Raw genomic sequence first — 18,407 nt, forward strand, 5'->3', positions numbered from 1 at the left:
CTTCTGAGCCAATGAGCAAACACATTGTACCATTAGAACACTGGAGTGATAGTTGCTGGAAATGGGCCTCTATACACCTATGTAGATATTGCACCAAAAACCAGACATTTGCAGCTAGAATAGTCATTTACCACATTAGCAATGTATAGAGTGTATTTCTTTAAAGTTAAGACTAGTTTAAAGTTATCTTCATTGAAAAGTACAGTGCTTTTCCTTCAAAAATAAGGACATTTCAATGTGACCCCAAACTTTTGAACGGTAGTGTTTATATATATATATATATATATATATATATATATATATATATATATATATATATATATATATATATATATATATATATATATATATATATATATATATATATATATATATATAATAAAACAATAATAACACAAACTAAAGAAATGGAGTGTGAACTAGATCCAAGGTTGTGTATGGTGTAAGACTATGTGTAGTATTTAACTGGAGTGTGTGTTACCAAAGTGTTGAACGAGATACGAGGAAGTCCATGGGGCAGACAGGTGATCCGGGATACAAGCGGGGGTCCGTGGGGCTGAGAGGGGCGTCAAGAGGTCCGAGTCCAAAGTGGGGGGTCGAGGATCGAGGGAGGCAGTCAGAATCCAGAGGGGTCTAGAGAAGTGAGGCGCATAGCTCACTTCCAAGGCGACGGAGGGAATTCTGCGGGGACACGGGAGAAAACAAGGGACAAGTAAGCCACGGAGAGGAAAACAAGACGAGAGCATAAAGCTTGACGCTTACGGTACACCATGAGAAAACTAAGTTCCCGCCCTGATCCTTGGGTCCCGTGGTCTCTTATCCAGCTCGCCCTTAACAGTCCCAGGTGTGCAGATTGCCAGTGAGTGTTTGCAGCTGGCGGCTGCTGCAGGGCGGAGACGCGCACGGCGCGTCCCTGGATTTGCGCGGCCGTGGGCGTGTCCCGAGGTGCGCACAGACGTATGAGCGGCGTTGGCAGGGGTCTTGTAGTAGAATTTCTGACCTTTTGACCTATATTTCTTGTCTTTTAAGAATGTCCGCTCATTTTCAATACTCTTGTATTTTGTGCCATTGAATGGACCAGTTGTGGGACAAAAGTGAATATTGAGTCGTGCCAACCTGTCTACAGAATTCGAGTTGTTATGGAACAGATAGGAAAAGCAAAATAAGACATTGACGCACTAACAAGAGAGATAAGAAAGGGATAAAGCCAAACGAAGACAGTGTTTTGGGCACCATCTTCTTTTTTCATGGTGACGGGCGCGCCCGGGGGGGAAACTTTCTGTGTGCTAGACAACTCAACCCAACCATTGTACCATTTGATTATGAGTAAAATAAAACTCTTGTGTTAAATCTACTTTGGTTCTCATTGACAACCTGGACTTTCCACTACAAAATTGGCGTCACGAACAGCTGTCTTTTCTTTTTCTTGGATGTTTCTGAAACTACTAATACTACTAGTACTACTACTATTACTATTACTACGACTAACACTGTCCCTGTGAGAGGGACAGAGGGGGGAGGTGAGTTTGGATTGGGTCAAGTTTGAGCGTGTTGAGGTTTTATTAAATCGATATGATCAATCCGGTACAAGGATAAAGGAACGTAATGATTTAGATTGACAATTGCAGTGGTTGGCGAAAGCAACCCCAACCTCAAAAGAGGGTGCCAATTCAGTAATTAAATGTTTTGTGAATGATCTAATATCCCGACATGGTTTCCCCAAAAAGATTAGGTCAAACAACGGCACCTATTTTAAGAAAACAGGTTAATCTTCTTCAGTCACAAGATCAGCACTTCTCAGGACCAGCAGCTTCCTAGGAAGGTGGAAAGACCATGAGACCAAAATGGTAAGTTTGCAAAATGTAGAATTTGTGTGCCAGTTCCTCTGTGCAGATTTGAGGATGAAAGCAGCCACTCCAGATTCCCTTGCACTCGCTAAGAGGGGCACGGTCAAAGCCGATCCAGGACCAACACCCGATACCTGACTGGAAGGAACCGAGAGGAGAGACAACACCTTGCCAGCGATGACGAGAACGACTAAGGTTGCCAGCCAATGTGTCCACCGGGACTCCAGCAGCTGTGGAAAGAAGTGTCGGGAGTGCCGAAGCAGCGAGGAGGCCTGAAGCAAGCCGAGGGCCTGGACCAAAGCCCCACGCCCCATACTCTGCCCCAGCCTTCCCCAAAGCCCCCACAGCTCCAACTCTACCTGAGTTTTCCCCAATTTCGGCCAGCACGCACATGCCACTGAACAGTCTGCCCAATGGACTGAACCACACCCCAAGAAGAGACAGAGACAGACTGTTTGAGTGGATCTCTTTCTTCACCAAGGCAGCCAAAAGCCCAACGAGGTGTCGGCAGGCCATCAGCCTGAGGCACCACCGAGCCATCCATACGAGCACTAATCGAACATGGACTCATACGAAATTCAGTTGTGTGTACAAAATCAATTGGTAACTACATTCATTGCAAATGCCGGGAAAAATAATAATGCAACAGCTTACAGTCATAAGTCTATATTAATTCTAAACCAGATCTTGTTTGATTCATTATTAATGTGAAAATACATCTTGAATAAGCATATATGTATTCATCTAATTATGTTCATGATCAAAGTATTTTGGTATTACGTTACTAACTCAAAGGGTAGGCCACTAATTGTGTTCTGTGAGATGGTTTTACTGCAGGCTGGTAACAGCGATCGCTCTGAAGGAGGGTCATAGACGGAATTTTTGCCTCGTATAAAAACATTGAGGTTTTTGCCTCTATCTGCGGTAGAGATTTAAGTTAGTGGTCTATATCAGAAATTGTTTTGGTCCAGGGTCTTAAGACCCTGGAAGGCGGGTATGTAGTAGAATTTCTGACCTTTTGACCTATATTTCTTGTCTTTTAAGAATGTCCGCTCATTTTCAATACTCTTGTATTTTGTGCCATTGAATGGACCAGTTGTGGGACAAAAGTGAATATTGAGTCGTGCCAACCTGTCTACAGAATTCGAGTTGTTATGGAACAGATAGGAAAAGCAAAACAAGACATTGACGCATTTGATAAGGAACGATGACGCACAACAGACATATAAATGAATGGCAGAAGACCGGAACTGGGGGGTGATTTTGGCTTGTGTGTGTCTTGTTGGCTCCGGAGTAACTTGTGGTTTGTCTGCACGACCAACTCAATTCAACCTGCACTTCTGATAATGGGTAAATAAATTTGTTGTACTAAACTACTTTTGTTGCCTGTTTAAGCTTCGGACAATCCACTACAGTCTGAACCATAACACAAAGTTCACAAACATAAAGAGGGATCCTAGTGGGCCAGGCCAATCTTTCCTTTTCTCTAAACTAAAACTGGGGAAATGCGTAGAGTGTTCTGGGCTTCACTAGAGGGAGGGGGGGGGGGGGTTACCCACATATGCGGTCCTCTCCAAGGTTTCTCATAGTCATTCACCGACGTCCCACTGGGGTGAGTTTTTCCTTGCCCGTATGTGGGCTCTGTACCGAGGATGTCGTTGTGGCTTGTACAGCCCTTTGAGACACTTGTGATTTAGGGCTATATAAATAAACATTGATTGATTGATTCACTGAAGACATGATTTTATTTCACAATTCCTTGAGGGAAAAAAATGCCTGGTTAGGCGTGTGTATAGCAGTATGTGTGCTGTATATAGTGACATGACATAGTCATGTCATGTGTGCCTTCTTTGGGTGAAGCCAGGTTTACAGCTATGTTGTTAATATGCTGTTTGTTACTTATGTATGTTGTGTTGCAGCTATTTAAAATAGTTGTGTCAATTTGTTCTGGCCCAAAATAAATTGGCCCTTTGAAACATATCTTTGTCTTTGTGTGTTGTATGTAGACCACATTGCTTAGTAAAGTTCAGTAGTGCAAATGCATGTCAAAATGATCAACACATTGTATTATTCTCCAGTGCAATAACAGTACTGAAATGAAGGCTAAAAGGGCATTAATGGGTGCCTTAAAAAAAGAAAAGGAAAAAAAAGTAACTAAATAGTTACTTTTCACAGTATTTCAAAAGTAACTCAGTTACTCACACCAAAAAGTAAGTAACTGAGTTAGTAACTGAGTTACTTTTGAAATAAAGTAACTAGTAACTAACTAGTTACAGCTTTTCAGTAACTAACCCAACACTGGACATATGTTATAAAATATTACTTAGTCAAATGTGTTTGCTTTGATAAAATAAAACATTTAGAGTTGTTCTTACCTTCTTAGACTTAGACTTCCTTTTTATTGTCATTCAAATTTGAACTTTACAGTACAGATAAGAACGAAATTTCATTTCTTCAGCTCATGGCAGTGCAGGATACAAAAGCAATAAGGTGCATATGTAAATAAATAAATAAATAGGTTACTGTACAGATACATTTATTGCACTTTCACATGTTTATGGATGTATGTTATATTGTCTTTTTTATTCCAGCGAGTTAATCCATTTTGGGGGGAGTCTTACGGCCTGAGGGAAGAAGCTGTTACAGAACCTGGAGGTTCTGCTTCGGTGGCTACGGAACCTCTTTCTAGAGTCCAGCAGTGAAAACAGTCCTTGGTGGGGGTGGGAGGAGTCTTTGCAGATTTTCTGAGCCCTGGTCAGGCAGCGGCTTTTTGCGATCTCCTGGATAGGAGGAAGAGGAGTCCTGATGATCTTTTCCACCGTCCTCACCACTCTCTGGAGAGACTTCCAGTCTGAGGCACTGCAGGCTCCAGTCCAGACAGAGATGCTGTTGGTCAGCAGGCTCTCTATAGTGCCTCTGTAGAATGTGGTGGGAATGGGGGGAGGGAGCTGTGCTCTGCATCCGACGCAAAAAGTGCATGCGCTACAGAGCTCTTTTTACAAGAGCTCCGGTGTGTAGGGGCCAGGTTATATTGTGAGTTATCTGCACCCCCAGGAACTGTATTTTTATCCAAGCCCTAGCTAGTTTCATCCACGAAAACGTATTTTGTATGATCACCTCTGTTTTGTCTCAAAGTCCAGTTTCGACAAATTTTTGATCTTGGATATATAATCCTCCATATTGGCAGCCACATTCATTAATTCATTCATTCTGATTTATGTACTAAAATGTGTTTGGTATCGCGTTACCTAACCTAACCTGAATGGTGCCATTAAGGTTGCAAAGCGTGCTCACAGTCAGAAAGTGCAGGACTTTTTCGAGAACCCTACAAACACTAGACGAATGTGGCAAGGCATACAGGTCATCGCGGACTATAAAGCTGCCCCCTGTCCCTGTGACAACAGTATCAGCTTCCTAGATGACCTTAACAACTACTTTGCAAGGTTTGAGGCACTTAACACCACTCCGGCGAAAAAATCCATCCCTCGCCCTGATGAGCAGCCGCTCAAACTGGATATAGCAGATGTCCGGAAAACCCTGAGGAGAGTGAACCCCCGGAAAGCACCAGGACCTGATGACATTCCGGGCAAGGTGCTTAAGGGATGTGCAGACCAGCTGGCTGGGGTTCTTACAGACATCTTCAACATCTCGCTGACCCAGGCTGTGGTACCATCATGTTTTAAGACGGCCACAATCATTCCAGTGCCAAAAAAAACCACAATCTCCTCCCTCAATGATTACCGCCCCGTTGCACTCACCCCCATCATAATGAAGTGCTTCGAGAGGCTGGTAAAGGAATATATTGTTTCCAGACTTCCCCCCACATTCGACCCATACCAGTTTGCTTATCGCCCTAACCGCTCCACAGAGGACGCCATCTCCTCTGCACTCCACCTGAGCTTAGAACATCTGGAAGGAAAGGGCACGCACGTGCGGATGTTGTTCCTGGACTTCAGCTCAGCATTCAACACGATCATCCCGCAGCACTTGGTGAGCAAACTGGCCCCCCTTGGATTCAGTACCCCCCTATGCAACTGGCTGCTTGACTTCCTCACAGACAGACCCCAATCTGTGAGAGTGGGCAACAACACCTCCAGTGCTATCTCCCTGAGCACCGGCTCCCCCCAGGGCTGCGTCCTGAGTCCGCTGCTGTTCACGTTGATGACTCATGACTGCTGCGCCAGGTCCACTACTAACCACATTGTGAAGTATGCCGACAACACGACAGTAGTGGGCCTCATCCGTGACAACAATGACATGGACTACAGGGAGGAGGTGAAACATCTGGTTGACTGGTGCAGAACCAACAACCTGGTCCTGAATGTCAACAAGACCAAGGAGATCATCGTTGACTTCAGGAAGCACCAGTCCAGCCACGCTCCACTCTTCATCAACGGCACAGCGGTGGAGATAGTAAGCAGCACCAAGTTCCTGGGGGTGCAGATAACTGACAATATAATCTGGTCCCTACACACCGGGGCTCTTGTAAAAAGAGCTCAGCAGCTTATGCACTTTTTGCGTCGGATGAAAAGAGCACAGCTCCCTCCCCCCATTCTCACCATATTCTACAGAGGCACTATTGAGAGCCTGCTGACCAACAGCATCTCTGTCTGGACTGGAGCCTGTAGTGCCTCAGACTGGAAGTCTCTCCAGAGAGTGGTGAGGACGGCGGAAAAGATCATCAGGACTCCTCTTCCTCCTATCCAGGAGATCGCAAAAAGCCGCTGCCTGACCAGGGCTCAGAAAATCTGCAAAGACTCCTCCCACCCCCACCAAGGACTGTTTTCACTGCTGGACTCTAGAAAGAGGTTCCGCAGCCTCCGAAGCAAAACCTCCAGGTTCTGTAACAGCTTCTTCCCTCAAGCCGTAAGACTCTTAAACGCATCATAATTCAATTATCCCCTCAACTCCCCCCAAAATGGATTAACTCGCTGGAATAAAAAAGACAATATAACATACTTCCATAAATGTGGACGCATGTGGAAAAGTGCAATATATTTATCTGTACAGTAATCTATTTATTTATTTATATACTGTATATTTATATATATACTGTATTTATTTAGTTTATATATATACTTATATATTATTTATATATATTTATTTATTTATATATGCACCTTATTGCTTTTTTATCCTGCACTACCATGAATTTATGTAACGAAATTTCATTCTTATCTGTGCTGTAAAGTTCAAATTTGAATGACAATAAAAAGGAAGTCTAAGTCTAAGTCTAATAAGAAATTCAACACTGTCAAGTTGTGTTATAACTCTCAAGTTGAGTGGTTATCAACTGTCAAGTTCTGTTTAATTTCCGCAGTTCTTTGCCCCAATTTGAAAAGGGCCTTGGTCCTTAGAACGCAAGAAAAACTCAAATATTTTCAATTTTTTGTTTTCCAGTTAATTGTAGGATTAATTACAGGGTGATTAGGTTGATAACCTTAAACAAAGAAAACCATTGCATTATTTTGAGTTTAAACTAATACACAAGTCATCACAACATTGCTTTAAGTTTAACTAAAGTTCATTAATCACATACATGTAGTAAATATGCAGCTTAAATAACTAAGTAAAAAGTAAATAAGCAACTTAACTGAGTGTCTAAACATAAGCATAAGCCAAACATAAGCACCCACTTTGCCTTTGTTAATACTTCAAAATTGATAGAGCCACTCAAAGTTCAGATAAACACAAAGAACACAGCTTGTAGCTCAAACCAAACAATTCAAACAAAGCATTAACCAAATTTAGAGCTATAGCATCCAAGTTAATTTCCTACCAGTTGCGTGTGACCAGGAACCGAGGAGTCTCTTTGGGTTTTTCTTTTTCTAGTTGCTTGCTTCGTTTAAGCTTTTGTTTCTTTTACTAACAGGCTTTTCCTTCTTTGTTCTCCAAGCCCACATGCTGGTCTGTAGGCAAAATGGCCGTACCTGCCACCTGACAGGAATTTTGGTGAATTGTGATGTGCTGTTGTGTTTCTCTGCCCCCTGCAGGTTTGGAGGGGGACAAGTGGATATTTTGAATGATACTGATGGTCCTGAGTTCAATCCCGGGCTCGGGATCTTTCTGTGTGGAGTTTACTTGTTCTCCCCGTGACTGCGTGGGTTCTTCCCACCTCCAAAGACATGCACCTGGGGATAGGTTGATTGGCAACACTAAATGGGCTCTAGTGTGTGAATGTGAGTGTGAATGTTGTCTGTCTATCTGTGTTGGCCCTGCGATGAGGTGGCGACTTGTCCAGGGTGTACCCCGCCTTACGCCCGAATGCAGCTGAGAAAGGCTCCGGCACCCCCTGCAACCCCAAAAGGGACAAGCGGTAGAAATTAGATGGATGGATGGACTTCTGTGTTCTGTTAGTTGACGCGACAAACACTTTTAAAGGCCTACTACCGACCACGCAGTCTGATAGTTTATATATCAATGATGAAATCTTAACATTGCAACACATGCCAATACGGCTGGGTTAACTTATAAAGTGCAATTTTAAATTTCCCGCGAAACTTCCGGTTGAAAACGTCTATGTATGATGAAGTATGCACGTGACGTCAATGGTTGAAACGGAAGTATTCGGACACATTGTATCCAATACAAAAAGCTCTGTTTTCATCGCAAAATTCCACAGTATTCTGGACATCTGTGTTGGTGAATCTTTTGCAATTTGTTTAATGAACAATGAAGACTGCAAAGAAGAAAGCTGTAGGTGGGATCGGTGTATTAGCGGCTGGCTGCAGCAACACAACCAGGAGGACTTTGACTTGGATAGTAGACGCGCTATCCGACGCTAGCCGCCGACCGCATCGATGATCGGGTGAAGTCCTTCGTCCTTCCGTCAATCGCTGGAACGCAGGTGAGCACGGGTGTTGATGAGCAGATGAGGGCTGGCTGGCGTAGGTGGATAGCTAATGTTTTTAGCATAGCTCTGTGAGGTTCCGTAGTTAAGTTAGCTTCAATGGCGTCGTTAGCAACAGCATTGTTAAGCTCCATGGTTTAATAGTATTGTTGATTTTCTGTCTATCCTTCCAGTCGGGGGTTTATTTCTTTTGTTTCTATCTGCAGTTAAGCCCGATGCTATCACGTTAGCTCCGTAGCTAAAGTGCTTCGCCGATGTATTGTCGTGGAGATAAAAGTCAATGTGAATGTCCATTTCGCGTTCTCGACTCTCATTTTCAAGAGGATATAGTATCCGAGGTGGTTTAAAATACAAATCCGTGATCCACAATAGAAAAGGGAGAAAGTGTGGAATCCAATGAGCCCTTGTACCTAAGTTACGGTCAGAGCGAAAAAAGATACGTCCTGCACTGCACTCTAGTCCTTCACTCTCACGTTCCTCATCCACGAATCTTTCATCCTCGCTCAAATTAATGGGGTAATCGTCGCTTTCTCGGCCCGAATCGCTCTCGCTGCTGGTGTAAACAATGGGGAAATGTGAGGAGCCTTTCAACCTGCGACGTCACGCTACTTCCGGTACAGGCAAGGCTTTTTTTATCAGCGACCAAAAGTTGCGAACTTTATTGTCGATATTCTCTACTAAATCCTTTCAGCAAAAATATGGCAATATCACAAAATGATCAAGTATGACACATAGAATGGATCTGCTATCCCGTTTAAATAAAAACAATTCATTTCAGTAGGCCTTTAAGCGCATCAAGTCACAATGAGAAGCTATCAAGAATGATAACTTGGGTCTTTGATTCCCGTCTTAGGGTTGCTGTCTTCGACAAGAAAACAGTTTATTATCGCAGTAGGAGTGAGGATACAAAGAAAATGGGCTCCACAGGTAAAATGGAATACAATAATGAGGTGTTTGTAGCTGAGCCACAACGATGATGAGGGAAGCTAGCATCTGTGCTTGTTTGGTTCAAAAAGTAACAATAACCTGTGAAGTGTATTTCCGGTCTTGTCACCCCCTCCCGGGGAGGAGGGCAACACGACAGTGCGGCTGGATCAAAAGAGACGTCGGAGACGCTTGGCCGAACAAAAAGTTGCTTTATTACAAGCGAGTGTCATTAAACAGGTCTGCAGTACTTGGAGGAACTCCGGTCAAAAAATGGAGGACTCCTAACTGGAGAAGCCAAACCGTCAGTTTTTATATTCCTCTTTTCTGTCTCTAGGTGTGTGTGTGCTTAGTCAGGAGAGCGCATCCTGACCATAAAAGGAGATGTTTGTGTGTAAGTGTCTGGAAAACAACTGCTTTAAGTCATAACTTAAAGGCCTACTGAAATGAATTTTTTTTATTTAAACGGGGATAGCAGATCTATTCTATGTGTCATACTTGATCATTTCGCGATATTGCCATATTTTTGCTGAAAGGATTTAGTATAGAACAACGACGATAAAGATTGCAACTTTTGGTATCTGATAAAAAAAAGGCTTGCACCTACCGGAAGTAGCGTGACGTAGTCAGTTGAACATATACGCAAAGTTCCCTATTGTTTACAATGATGGCCGCATGAAGTGAGAGAGATTCGGACCGAGAAAGCGACAATTTCCCCATTAATTTGAGCGAGGATGAAAGATTTGTGGATGAGTAAAGTGCAAGTGAAGGACTAGTGGGGAGTTGAAGCTATTCAGATAGGGAAGATGCTGTGAGAGCCGGGGGTGACCTGATATTCAGCTGGGAATGACTACAACAGTAAATAAACACAAGACATATATATACTCTATTAGCCACAACACAACCAGGCTTATATTTAATATGCCACAAATTAATCCTGCATAAAAACACCTGCGTGTTTGTTATGCTAGCTCCTAGCTCCTCTGCTAGCTCCTAGCTCCATAGAACACGCCAATACAATTCAAACACCTGATCAACACACACAATCACTCAGCCCAAAAGACCGTTTACCTAACCCAAGGTTCATAAAGCTTATATATTTTTAAAAAGTTACGTACGTGACGCGCACATACGGTCAAGTTATCGAATGTTTAGCAGCCAAGGCTGCATACTCACGGTACCTGATATTCAGCTGGGAATGACTACAACAGTAAATAAACACAAGACATATATATACTCTATTAGCCACAACACAACCAGGCTTATATTTAATATGCCACAAATTAATCCTGCATAATAACACCTGCGTGTTTGTTATGCTAGCTCCTAGCTCCTCTGCTAGCTCCTAGCTCCATAGAACACGCCAATACAATTCAAACACCTGATCAACACACACAATCACTCAGCCCAAAAGACCGTTCACCTAACCCAAGGTTCATAAAGCTTATATATTTTTAAAAAGTTACGTACGTGACGCGCACGTACGGTACGGTACGTGTTATGCTAGCTCCTAGCTCCTCTGCTAGCTCCTAGCTCCATAGAACACGCCAATACAATTCAAACACATGATCAACACACACAATCACTCAGCCCAAAAGACCGTTCACCTAACCCAAGGTTCATAAAGCTTATATATTTTTAAAAAGTTACGTACGTGACGCGCACGTACGGTACGGTACGTGTTATGCTAGCTCCTAGCTCCTCTGCTAGCTCCTAGCTCCATAGAACACGCCAATACAATTCAAACACATGATCAACACACACAATCACTCAGCCCAAAAGACCGTTCACCTAACCCAAGGTTCATAAAGCTTATATATTTTAAAAAAGTTACGTACATACGCAAAAAAAAGCCAAAGCTGCATACTCACAGTAGCACGTCTGCGTCTTTGTCATCCAAATCAAAGTAATCCTGGTAAGAGTCTGTGTTGTCCCAGTTCTCTACAGGCGTCTGTGTATCCAAATCAAAAGTCCTCCTGGTTAGAGTCTCTGTTATCCGAGTTCTTCCATCTTGACTGCATCTTTCGGGAATGTAAACAAAGAAGCGCCGGCTGTGTACTGTTGTGGCTGACTACGTTCGAAAAATACGTCCATTTCGCACCGACAACTTTCTTCTTTGCTTGCTCGGCTTCCTTCTCCATAATGCAATGAACATGATTGAAACAGATTCACGAACACAGATGTCCAGAATACTGTGGAATTATGAAATGAAAACAGAGCTTTTTCGTATCGGCTTCAATGTGGAAGGCATACCCGTGTTCGCCGGGCTACGTCACACGCATACGTCATCCTCAGAGGCGTTTCGAACCGGAAGTTTAGCGGAAAATTTAAAATGTCACTTTATAAGTTAACCCGGCCGTATTGGCATGTGTTATAATGTTAAGATTTCATCATTGATATATAAACTATCAGACTGCGTGGTCGGTAGTAGTGGGTTTCAGTAGGCCTTTAAATGTTGGCGTTGAGCTAGACAGGTAGTCTCTTGTCAAGGATATGGTTATCACTTTTGCATTCCGAAGTCCCAATTAGAGCCTCTTTTCCTACGAGAAGTGATCCAATCCACCTGCGAATATCAAACTAAGGGGCCTTATCTATTATTTACTCAATCTGGTACTTTGTCTGATAAGACAACTATATCAAATTGTTTTAATGAGTATTTTGTTTCTGCCGGATCCTTGTTTGAGTCGTTGAATCCTCAATTGTCAAATGTTGGTTTAACTAATGTTAATATACCAAATACACCACAGGCTGTAAATAGACGCAGCACCTGCACTTTTGAGTTCACACCTGTATCAATATCCGAGGTAAACAGTGCACTAAAGAGCCTGGACACAACTAAAGCAGCAGGACCTGACCAAATTGAACCCTTTTTCTTAAAATTGGCTGCTGATTTTGTTGCTGAGCCTCTCTCGCATATTTTTAACCTAAGTCTAAAAAGTAAAAGCATTCCAAAAATCTGGAAATCGGCCTTTGTTCTACCCCTGCTAAAAGGGGGTGAACCCACAAATATAAATAATTACAGACCAATTTCTAAATTATGCATTTTAGCAAAATTGTTTGAGAAGATCATCAGTAACCAGCTAGAGGATTTTTTAGAATCAAACAATATTTTATCTCCATTTCAATCTGGTTTTAGAAAACAGCATAGCACTATTACAGCTGCTCTTAAGGTCCTCAATGATTTAATCGAGGCTGTAGACGGCAAGAAATATTGTGTCGCCCTATTTGTTGATTTGTCAAAAGCATTTGACACAGTAGACCACAGTCTGTTAATTCAAGCCCTTCATCACGTTGGATTATCTAAAAATGCAGCTGCTTGGTTCACAGACTATCTCTCCAGCAGAACACAACGTGTACAGGTGGCTGGGACCACCTCTTCATTACTGGACATTACCAAGGGCGTTCCACAAGGCTCAGTGCTGGGGCCCATTTTATTTTCTATCTACATAAATAATCTTTGTAATAATTTGTCAAATGCAATGTATCATTTTTATGCAGACGACACCATTATTTATTGCTGTTCAACCTCCATCACTCAGGCTTTTGAGTTTTTACAAGCTGCTTTTGATGTCATCCAGGCTCGCTTATTTGATCTTAAATTGGTTTTAAATACAGATAAAAGCAAGGTAATGGTTTTTTCTCATTCAAGGGTGCTATTGGAAAATATTCCAAATATTGTAACATCAAATGGAAACCCTATAGAGCAGGTCTTAAATTACAAGTACTTGGGTTTTACTCTTGATCAGGAGCTTTCATTTAAAGCCCATATTAACAACTTGGTCTCTAAGCTTAGGGTAAAGCTTGGTTTCTTTTTTAGAAATAAAAACTGCTTCTCTCTTAAAGTCAGAAAGAAATTGGTGACAGCAACTATCTTGCCTGTAATTGATTACGGAGACGTGCCTATTTTAGTGCTTCATCTAAATGCCTCCAGTCCTTGGACACTGTTTTTCATTCAGCACTAAGATTTGTTACTGGCTGTCGTAGTCTCACCCACCATTGTCAACTGTATATGAAGTCAGACTTATCTTCATTGTCGCCAATGAAGTCCATAACACATTGGCTGACTATCATTTATAAGGCTCTTTTAGGTTTAATACCTCCATACTTGTGTACTCTGTTACAAAGAAAAAGCAGCTCTTATGCGTTACGTTCTAACAATTTGTATGTTTTAACTGTTCCTCATGTACGGACTGAATTTGGCAAAAGAGCTTTTGGCATTGCTGCCCCTATGGCATGGAATGCATTGCAGACGAAACTGAAACTTACAGAACTACTTCCATTTGGAGCCTTCCGTTCTGTCCTGAGGGACAAACAGCGAGAGACGTTTGCACAGTTCCTGTGTTTTTAAAGATGTAAATCTCTGTTGTTTTACAGTTCTCTTATGTATTTTAAAATGTATGTCTTAATGTATTATTTTTGAAACTGCTCTGTGACATGTGCTGTTGACCTCTTGGCCAGGTCACCCTTGTGAAAGAGATCTTGATCTCAATGGGTTTTCTTATCTGGTTAAATAAAGGTTCTATTATGTGCTCAAACTGAAATACCACTATTTAATTAAATTTGGTGGTTTGCCTTCTCCAAGGTGAATATAAACATTCACCATATGTAGAACTTTGAGTTAATTAATTCACTTCACCTGCACATAACTGGTTTCCTTTAACATCTCTTAAGGCCCAAGCTGTTTGTTTACATGCTTTTTTTTTATTTCTCTTTGCTATTTGGGCTTATTGGACCCTAATTAGAATAAAAACTAAGAATCATCTTTTGATATGATGTACTTAGTCCATAAGTAACAAACGTGTCTTCATGTTTAATGACATGCTAATTCTTATTTTTACACTTTTTTTTTCCAAATTCCATTGTATGTTATATTCTTCTGACACCACCAGATGGCACTATAAGTGTCCACATAAGCGGCCGTAAGACCCTAATTCAGTGGTGTACACAATTTTGGAAATAAGAGCTAAAAGGTGCTTTAGAGGTTTTAATTAAGGAAAAGTGTAGGTTTTTTGTAGGTTTAATAATGTTGTGTGGACATAAAGAAATGTACACTGTCTCTGCTACATTGTACTCTGTGGCATACTTCTAGTACAGCGGCATCCAGTTCCGGTTTCCACTACATAAGCTATGAGTTATTACTATGACGATGTTATCTCTGCAACGCTGAAAGTCAAAGGCTGCTGATAAAGATTTTTTTTTTTTTTTATGGTAAAAGTGCACTTTTTAAAAATTATGTAAGTTTGATTGTGAAAGCATCGGACGTGAATGGCGATAAGATAACAGGACATGTAACAGACAGAAAATAACAGTGTGTAATAAAATGAATAAAAGACTTAAACACATAACACACACCCTGGTAGTCAAATAAAGGAAGCACGCACGGACTAAATTGTCTGAAAAAGTATTTCAAATCATTGTAAGAACAGCTTCAAGTGATTTGAGGTAATGGATCGCACATACAGTACCTTTTGACTTTGCTCAGAATTATTGAAACATGACCACGGACCACATCATGCAGGCTTACTTTAAAATAAACAGCACGGTTGGAAATAAACACTGTTTATTACCCTTGGTAACATTTATATTCAGTTCAGTTTCAGTTTATTTGTGACATGCATACGATACAATATAATGCATCACCTATTTCCAGTTGTTTCATTACACCACGTCCGAAAAGGAGTAGGAAGAAGCTGAGCTTATTCAATCCTACACCTTTTCATACCATAGCAATTTTATCCAATGTCCTTGTTCTCTTTAACAGAACATTGAATAAATCAATAATTTAACATAGTAGGTAAACAAATATTAAATACATAAATAATCCTTACCTGGTAAATACCTGATGCTTTATTCAACTACTAACATCTTCGCTTGACCTTTTTCTTGATCATGTACTTCCTCCCGTTCTTTTGTATTTCTTCTGCACTGTGCTACGGACTGTTTAGTTCATTTTGTCGTGTTTACACAGTTTTCGGGACTCACATCACATCAATCAATTTGAGAGAGCGAGCAGGTACCAATCAGTAGGTGGAGGCTCGTACCATTTTTGTATTTGACTTTATTAAATGTTTGGGTACAATTTTTCTTTGAAGTAATATAAAAACTTATTAGAGATGTTTATCTATTTCGTGGATGAATGTAGTTCATCATAGAACTGGCACCCAATGTTATTACAAAAATATTGATTTTGAATCAGTGCAGCAGTTTTTGCATGTGCCTCACAATATGAAGGTCCTGGGTTCGATCCTCGGGCTCGGGGTCTTTCTTTGTGGAGTTTGCATGTTCTCCCCGTGACTGCGTGGGTTCCCTCCAGGTACTCCGGCTTCTTCCCACCTCCAAAGACATGCACCTGGGGATAGGTTGATTGGCAACACTAAATTGGCCCTAGTGTGTGAATGTGAGTGTGAATGTTGTCTGTCTATCTGTGTTGGTCCTGTGATGAGGTGGCGACTTCTCCAGGGTGTACCCCGCCCGCCTTCCACCCGAATGCAGCTGAGATAGGCTCCAGCACCCCCCGCCACCCCAAAAGGGACAAGCGGTAGAAAATGGATGGGTGATTTTGAATCGTGAATTGTTTTGAATCGAGAATTGATTCTGAATCTAATCGTTGCCCCCCAAGAATCAAAACAAATCTAATCGTGTGGTGCCCAAAGATTCACAGCCCTACAGAATAATAAATAATAGACATGATAAATAAAAGGCAAAAAAAACTCACCCAAGACGATAACATACTTCTAAAAAAATGCTTAAAATAAATTTGAGACATTGAACGTAAAAAAACATAAAACCAAATAAAAACAACTTAAAAAGCGCTAAAGAAAAGAGATGGGTTTCAAGAAGAGATGACGGTCACTTCTGAGCTTTGGCACGCTGAAAAGCTGCTGATCATTGAGCGGGAAGGTGTTTGAAGGTGTTTGAAGGTGTTTGAAGGTGTGTGAAGGCGCGTGAGGGTGTGTGAAGGTGTGTGAAGACGTGTGAAGGCGTGTGAAGGTGTGTGAAGGTGTGTGAAGGCGTGTGAAGGTGTTGGAAGGTGTTGGAAGGTGTTTGAAGGTGTGTGAAGGTGTGGGAAGGCATGTGAAGGTGTGTGAAGGTGTTTGAAGGTGTGTGAAGGTGTGAGAAGGCGTGTGAAGGTGTGTGTGAAAGTGTATGAAGGTGTGTGAAGGTGTTTGAAGGTGTGTGAAGTTGTGGGAAGGCGTGTGAAGGTGTTTGAAGGTGTGGGAAGGCGTGTGAAGGTATGGGAAGGTGTTTGAAGGCGTGTGAAGGTGTGGGAAGGCGTGTTAAGGTGTTTGAAGGTGTGGGAAGGCGTGTGAAGGTGTTTGAAAGTGTGTGAAGGTATGTGAAGGTGTTTGAAGGTGTGTGAAGGTGTGTGAAGGTGTTTGAAGGCATGTGAAGGCGTGTGAAGGCGTGTGAAGGTGTGGGAAGGTGTGTGAAGGCGTGTGAAGGTGTGTGAAGGAGTGTGAAGGTGTGGGAAGGTGTGTGAAAGCGCGTGAAGGCGTGTGAAGGTGTGTGAAGGTGTGTGAAGGTGTGGGAAGGCGTGTTAAGGTGTTTTAAGGCGTGTGAAGGTGTGTGAAGGTGTTTGAAAGTGTATGAAGGTGTGTGTGAAGATGTATGAAGGTATTTGAAGGTGTGTGTGAAAGTTTATGAAGGCGTGTGAAGGTGTGGGAAGGTGTTTGAAGGCGTGTGAAGGCATGGGAAGGCGTGTGAAGGTGTTTGAAGGTGTGGGAAGGCGTGTGAAGGTGTGTGAAGGTGTGAGAAGGCGTATGAAGGTGTGTGTGAAGATGTATGAAGGTATTTGAAGGTGTGTGTGAAAGTTTATGAAGGCGTGTGAAGGTGTGGGAAGGTGTTTGAAGGCGTGTGAAGGCATGGGAAGGCGTGTGAAGGTGTTTGAAGGTGTGGGAAGGCGTGTGAAGGTGTTTGAAGGTGTGTGAAAGTGTGGGAAGGCATAGGCAGGCGTGGGAAGGCGTGGTAAGGTGTTTGAAGGTGTTTGAAGGTGTGTGAAGGTGTGTGAAGGTGTGTGAAGGTGTTTGAATGTGTGTGAAGGTGTGAGAAGGTGTGGGAAGGTGTTTGAAGGTGTGTGAAGGTTTGGGAAGGCGTGTGAAGGCGTGAGAAGGTGTTTGAAGGTGTGGGAAGGCGTGTGAAGGTGTGTGAAGGCGTGTGTAGGCGTGTAAAGGTGTTTGAAGGATTTTGAAGGTGTTTGAAGGTGTTTGAAGGCATGTGAAGGCGTGTGAAGGCGTAGCAGTTCAGGAAGGTAGGGCAGAGCCAGGCCACTCAGGAATTTATACACAAATACACTACTTTTAAGAAAGACACTAAACTTAACTGAACTAAACTAAACTGTATGAGCAGCCCGTAGAGAGAAGCTCAAGTGGGGGAAATGAACTCATATTTACGAGGGCCTGTTAAAAGACGCACAGCAGCATTTTGCAAAACTGGAGACGTGCAAGGAATGTCCCGCTAATCCCAACATACAGTAAAGGGTGTTACAGTAATCCAGCCGAGAGGTGTCACTCTATATATGTGTGTATATATATATATATATATATCAGTGACGGGCAGTCAGTGGAGGCAGGTGAGGCGGGGTCTCACGTGCCATCATGGAAAGAAAAAAAATGTAAAAAGAAAAAAAAATAATTCAATTGTTATTGTACTTCACCAGTTTTAGATTATTTTTATTCAAAATCGTTGAATTTTCACATTTGCCGTTCAAATACTGAGAAGAGACTTGCTGTGATCAGCAGCCAGTTGAGGCACGTCTCTGCGTTGAGCCTCAACATGGATTGCGCAAT

The 18,407-nt window shown here is 42.2% G+C and overlaps 1 protein-coding gene and 1 long non-coding RNA gene across 2 annotated transcripts in view; one reads left to right on the plus strand and one right to left on the minus strand.

Annotated features, from left to right (window-relative positions):
- Window positions 1-418: 418 nt before the first annotated feature.
- Window positions 419-7,748, minus strand: LOC133662870 (uncharacterized). Its single transcript, XR_009828180.1, has 3 exons — window positions 7,627-7,748; window positions 763-980; window positions 419-681 (listed from the first exon to the last, which is right to left on the minus strand). It is a non-coding gene; the product is annotated as an uncharacterized LOC133662870 (long non-coding RNA).
- A 9,561-nt stretch (window positions 7,749-17,309) lies between these two features.
- Window positions 17,310-18,407, plus strand: part of zanl (zonadhesin, like) — a 167,512-nt gene continuing 166,414 nt past the window's right edge. Inside the window, exons 1-2 of the mRNA XM_062064427.1 lie at window positions 17,310-17,409; window positions 17,452-17,541. Of these exons, the coding sequence (XP_061920411.1) occupies window positions 17,310-17,409; window positions 17,452-17,541 (190 nt within the window). The remainder of the gene's footprint in view (window positions 17,410-17,451; window positions 17,542-18,407) is intronic.

This window comes from Entelurus aequoreus, linkage group LG12 (assembly GCF_033978785.1).
Source record: "Entelurus aequoreus isolate RoL-2023_Sb linkage group LG12, RoL_Eaeq_v1.1, whole genome shotgun sequence".
NCBI lineage: Eukaryota > Metazoa > Chordata > Actinopteri > Syngnathiformes > Syngnathidae > Entelurus > Entelurus aequoreus.